The following is a 5,531-nucleotide window of genomic DNA, read 5'->3' as shown; positions in this document are numbered from 1 at the left end:
ATGACTTTTTTTTTTTTTTTTTTTGACAATACACAAGAAAAACTCTGTTGATTAGTAATGATCTCAAGGCATATATTCTGGCCTTTGTCATACATATGGCCCTTTTATGTTGTGTTTTATGTGTTAGTAAACTAGGAACATACTAGATCTCGTTCTGAGTTACACCAAGACCCCTTTACATCTTGTGACAGATTGCCCTGACACCGTCCCCTGAGAAAGTTATGAAAACAAGGGGCCTGGCATAGGATGACCTTGTTCCCAGGTCCCAAAAGAAAAAGCTTATTGGTATAGCCAAATAACTACACTATGCTTATTTTATGCTTCCTAGGGCCCAAAGGCTAACATACAAATATCTGAAGGATAGAGAAGCTGCTGCATAACTCCAAAATATAGTGAGCCTAAGGATGGTGGCATAAAAGCTGCCTTTGTCTGTCCCAACCCCAAATCCACTAATAGAGTAACTGAGAATCAAGCTAAGTACTTATGTAACTTGAAACAGGATAATTTTATTCATGTAATCAAGAAATTGTAAAGTATTCATTTTTATTTATAAATTTATTTTCATTTTACTGCATTATTTTACAGTGCCTTCAAAGTAGCTCCCTACTTTACATACTACACGGAAAGCAATGTGCCTCTTGAAACTGTAAGTGGAAGATGAGAGTTCCTGCTTAAAAGGAGGTTTCTGTTCTTCAAATCATTCTCTAAGAAAAGTTATAAGCTGAGAACAATTTAAACAGTAAAACTATTATTTTTTCTACCAGGATGAACAAATATTCATTGTACCTGATGGCAAAAGTGGGCTACCAGAAAAAGCAGCTTAGAATATTACAACGTATTTTGTAGTCCACCTAATATATTAAGCTAGCTTGCAACTTTGCCACATTTAAATGTAGTAAATGGCGCTATAAACTAAAATAAATGTGGTACAAGGGTCTGAGATGACTTGCTCCATTTTAGTCTACATCAAAATGAGCATTTGATCTCTTGTATAGCAATAAGTTTGTAAAATAATAGCATGAAACTGCATCAAAATAATATATCTTTCATAAAATTGTATACAAGATAATTAAATTTTTCTTACATAAAAACACAAATGTCAGGGTTTGCCAGAATTACGTTTACAATATAAATTCTTCCCATTTACACACATGCATTAAAATAAAATCTTGGTACACGATGAGCTATATTCCTAAAATAATACTATTATGATATCTAAATACAAATTCTCTGGACCTCTATTTTATTTTTATAATAGGCTTATGCATTAGGCTTCAGTTAATTCATCTTTTAAAAACCTCAGGATAAGCAAAACTGAGAGAGGTTTAAAGCACAGAGAATTAAGAACCGTTATGGAAAGACAGTGGTCTAGAACTGAGAATCAAATGCTGCTAAACTTCCCCCTGGGCCATGACGCCATTCTAGGAAAAATGCTGCTCATGGAATAATGGTGATCAGGGCCATACAAGTATCACCTTAAAAGATAAATAGGAAGACTTCAGTTTACTTTAAGAAGAGCAGGTTTTTGCCGTCAGCATATTCATTCTCTTCCTTTCCATTGCCTTCTCCGGTTGATTACATACAGCCACATACTCTTTCCATCTTCCAAGCTTCCAGCTGCTTTCTACATCAGCCTATGTAGAACTAATTCAGAGGACAATGTACAGGGATTACAGAGGAATTACTGAAAGAATACACCAGCAACACACCCATCAAGTATTGATCTGAGGGCTTTGCATTCTGTATTTGCACCACTGAAATTTAGCTTGACTTTGTTTTTTAATTCACAAGTTTAAAGTTCACAAATAGAACAAAATGTAACCAAGACAATATCCTAAAAATGATATGCTTATTATTTTTATTGCTCTATGGCAACATTTTATGGAAGAGATTGCTGAAATAACTTAAACAGCATCCCATTACAATATACACTAGAGCAACACCTGAGACAAAAATGTTCAAAAGGAAAGCCAAGTTAGCAGTCTACAGTTTGAATCAAAGCACCTAATTAAACCTGCCTCTCTATTTTTTTCTCAGAGAACATTAGCTACCAACTAAACACTCCAATGTCAATGAAGCTGCCAATCCCCTGCAATTAATTCCCTTTTTGATAAAGTATAAAGAGCATTTGGAGGAACTAAAACGCATATATAACTTTTATCACTAATCAGTCAAACATAATAAAGTTGAAAAAATTGTTTTTGAAAAAGCTGTGAAATGCACAACAGAAAGGTTTACCTTGAAAAGCAGCTGCATTATGGGATATTAAGAACTTTAAAGCAGAACTTGATGCTTGAAGCACTTCCTGTATATCCTGCTTTGCTGAAATCTGATATCTTTCTTCCATATTTTTGGTACAGCATGTTGGGTTTTTAGAAGTGCAAACCTGAAGATCAGTCCCTAGAGAAAGAAGTACATTTTTATTTTCAAACTTCATTATTACTCTAGAGCACTCAGTGCCATCCAAGTCCTCCTCTGTAGACAAGACAAAAAAATAAAAGCACCATACAAAGATCTCAAAGATGTCCAATTCAACTGAACAAAAAAAAAAAAAGATGAATGTAGGAACCAAGATATTTATTTGAAGAAAACAAACATAATTCAGGAGAATATATCATATACCATTCTATTTTCTTAATACTGTGTGATCTCAACCTAGCTGTTGATTATACTGGATAAATACTGGGAGACATACAGGGAAGCATATGGCACAATAAATTACTGTTTGACTCCACTGCTGGCACTCCATAATCTACCATCAAATGCTGAACTGACCAAGAAGGTACTAGGACTACCCACTGATAAGCATAAGAGGCAACAGTGCTTACTAATGCAATGGTGGGAAGCTAACCTATGCCACCTGGCTGCGTTTACATTATTGGACTACTAATTTTTCTGATGAACTAACCATGATTTTTGCTCAATTGCCAGTGCCATTACTGACATACAGCTTACTGCATGCATATCTGATAAAATCCTAGTTCATAACTTGATGAGAAAGTTGAAATCTTTTCTTAGAGCTGCAAACTATGCTACATTTATTCCAGGACACAGCCATCCCTTGTCATTTTTTCATGAAGAAGATACACAAATATTTCGGTACCTCATAATCAGGGATCTTGGTTTTATCTGATTTTACAAAAAACCCAAATTTTTGGTTTAAAAAAGGAACCCAAAATCCCCATTTTCCATGATTAAAATAAAATGCTGTTAATATATAGATATATCTATAGTGTTTCATTTTAATCACAGAAAAATGTGGATTTGGCATTATTTTTTTAAAACCGAAAATTGGGGACTTTTTAAAGTCAGACAAAACCAGGACACCTGCTCATAATTGCCACTCTTTTTGAAGTGAGGTAGGAAAATATCAGTGATTTAATAATAAAATTATGGTGTATAAAATGTTCACATTTTTTTAATGGGCAAATCAATATTTCTGGGGGCAGGAGGCAGGATGAAGTGAATATTTAAATTAAGGGTTAACAATGTACAACTCATGGGCTGGATCAGCTCATAGAGCAAAAGGGCTTTGCCTGTACATGCCCAACAAGGGCTGCACAGTGAGTCACTGCACTAGAGCTGGGCAGATAAAAGCTGGCAATGCTGTCACTTCTCCCTTCCCCCTTAACTCCAGCTTCCCTTCCTCCTTAACCTTCAGTGTGGGTACAGCTTCTAACTGAAAGAGAGCTGTGCCAAGGCTGAGTAGCTTCCAGCTGTACCCATGTTACAGCCAGGAGGCAAAGGGTTTGGAAAAACAGCAGCAACATGGGCATGAATCTGGTCCTGGTGCAGGCACACCTAAAGCCTCCTCATCACTGAAGCCCTCAGGTCTACATCAAACAGGAGGCGGGTTGTTCTGCCCTGTGGTTTGTAAAGGTTGCCAGCTGTTGATTTAAACCATGGTTATAACAAGGATTTAATAAGGTCTTTGAAAGTCAAATTCTTTTCTCATATACACAAAGTGTATCAGATTTGTGTATCAGGAGATTTCTTGGACTATACATGATTTTTTTTCTATCTCTTCCCTGGTTGACATGTTGCTGTTTTTAAATACATGTATCTTCCTCAAGACAGGCAGCACCAGGTAAGAAAAAACAATGGAATATGGGGAAGAGGAGCAAAATAGTTGGGGGGGACAGGGACTATCCAGATTAACACTGACAATACCCAGTGTAATTAAGCCTTTAGCTCTAGTACATACTTTTAACCATGTCACAACATGTTTATAGAATAATAGAATATTAGGCTTGGAAGGGACTTCAGGACACCATTTAGTCCAATCTTCCCCCCTCCCCCATTCAAAGCAGACCCATCCCCAACTAGATTATCCCAGCCAATGATCTGTCTAGCTGGATTTTAAAAACCTCCAAGGATGGAGTGCCCACCACCTTTCTGTGTAACTTGTTCCAATTTACTGTACTACCCTCCTAGTGAGAGAATTTTTCCCAATTTCCAACCTAAACTTCCCTTGATGCAACTTGGGACCATTGCTCCTTGTTCTGTCATCTGTCACCACTGAGAACAATCTAGCTTCATCCTGTTTCAAACCACCCATCAGGTAGTTGAAGGCTGCTATCAAATCCCCCCTCAGTCTTCTCTTCTACAGACTAAATGGGCATTTTTATACATGTTCCAGGAGGTTCAGGGAAGCACTTTAATTAGCAAGCACTTTTACTTAAATATGCCCAAGCCTCATATGTATCAGCATCCCCTACATTGAAAAATGGTGGCAGGGTGCTTTGAATTAAAGCTCATCAAATGAACTTTAGTTCAAAGTGCCCCGCTGCCATTTCTCGGCATTGGGATGCTAATGCATGTGATGCCAGAATTTGCTGGAGTGCGTTTATCTCCAAGTTCCAGCAGACTCTATTAATCGAGTCTGCTCTGATGTGCTGGATTTCCAGTGCATTGGAGCCAGCTCCCTGCACGTGTATAGGAGCCCAATAAGCCCAATTCCCTCAGACTCTCCTCAGAAGTCATGTGCCGCAGCCACCAAACCATGTTCACTGCCCTCTGCTAGACTCTCTCCAATTTGTCCACATCCTTTCTGTAGTGCGGGGCCAAAAACTGGACACACTACTTTAGATGTTGCCTCATCACTGCCACATAGGGCACGTCCACACATGCAAGCATGTGTGCTTGCAGCAGCTCAAATAGAAGCGGTGCAAATTTGAGCTGGGGCTTTTTGCTTCAGCGAATGTGCTCAGACATGCACTTTGTTGTGGAGCAAATTGTGCCACTTGGGGCAAAATAACCCTGCCTGGCTTCCCCCGAATTTTCAGCCAGGGAGAGCTAGAGCCCCGGGCCAGCACCTGTCCTGGCTCCAGCAGTATAAAAAGCTGCTGTGTCCTGGCCCCAGCAATATAAAAAGCCACCCTGGCAAGTAGCTCAGGGCTACTAGCTCTCAGGATATTCTGAGGCCCAGCCAATTGGTACCTGGGAACACTACCCCTTGTGCCAGCTGGAGTGCTGAAGCAGCCCTGAGAGTTCCCTGCACCAGTCTGGCAGTGGGGGGTTGGCCCTCTCAC

General features: G+C 39.0%; 1 protein-coding gene across 1 annotated transcript in view; it reads right to left on the bottom strand.

Moving 5' to 3' along the window:
• The window catches only part of GPC5 (glypican 5), a 1,496,686-nt gene that overhangs the window by 1,405,354 nt on the left and 85,801 nt on the right, over positions 1-5,531 (bottom strand). The window contains exon 2 of the mRNA XM_019524895.1: positions 2,239-2,400. Within this exon, the coding sequence (XP_019380440.1) occupies positions 2,239-2,400 (162 nt within the window). The remainder of the gene's footprint in view (positions 1-2,238; positions 2,401-5,531) is intronic.

The sequence above is a fragment of the Gavialis gangeticus genome, unplaced genomic scaffold (assembly GCF_001723915.1).
Source record: "Gavialis gangeticus isolate Ggan-Ray unplaced genomic scaffold, GavGan_comp1, whole genome shotgun sequence".
NCBI classification, from domain to species: domain Eukaryota; kingdom Metazoa; phylum Chordata; order Crocodylia; family Gavialidae; genus Gavialis; species Gavialis gangeticus.
This window is presented reverse-complemented; position numbering and strand designations above follow the sequence as displayed.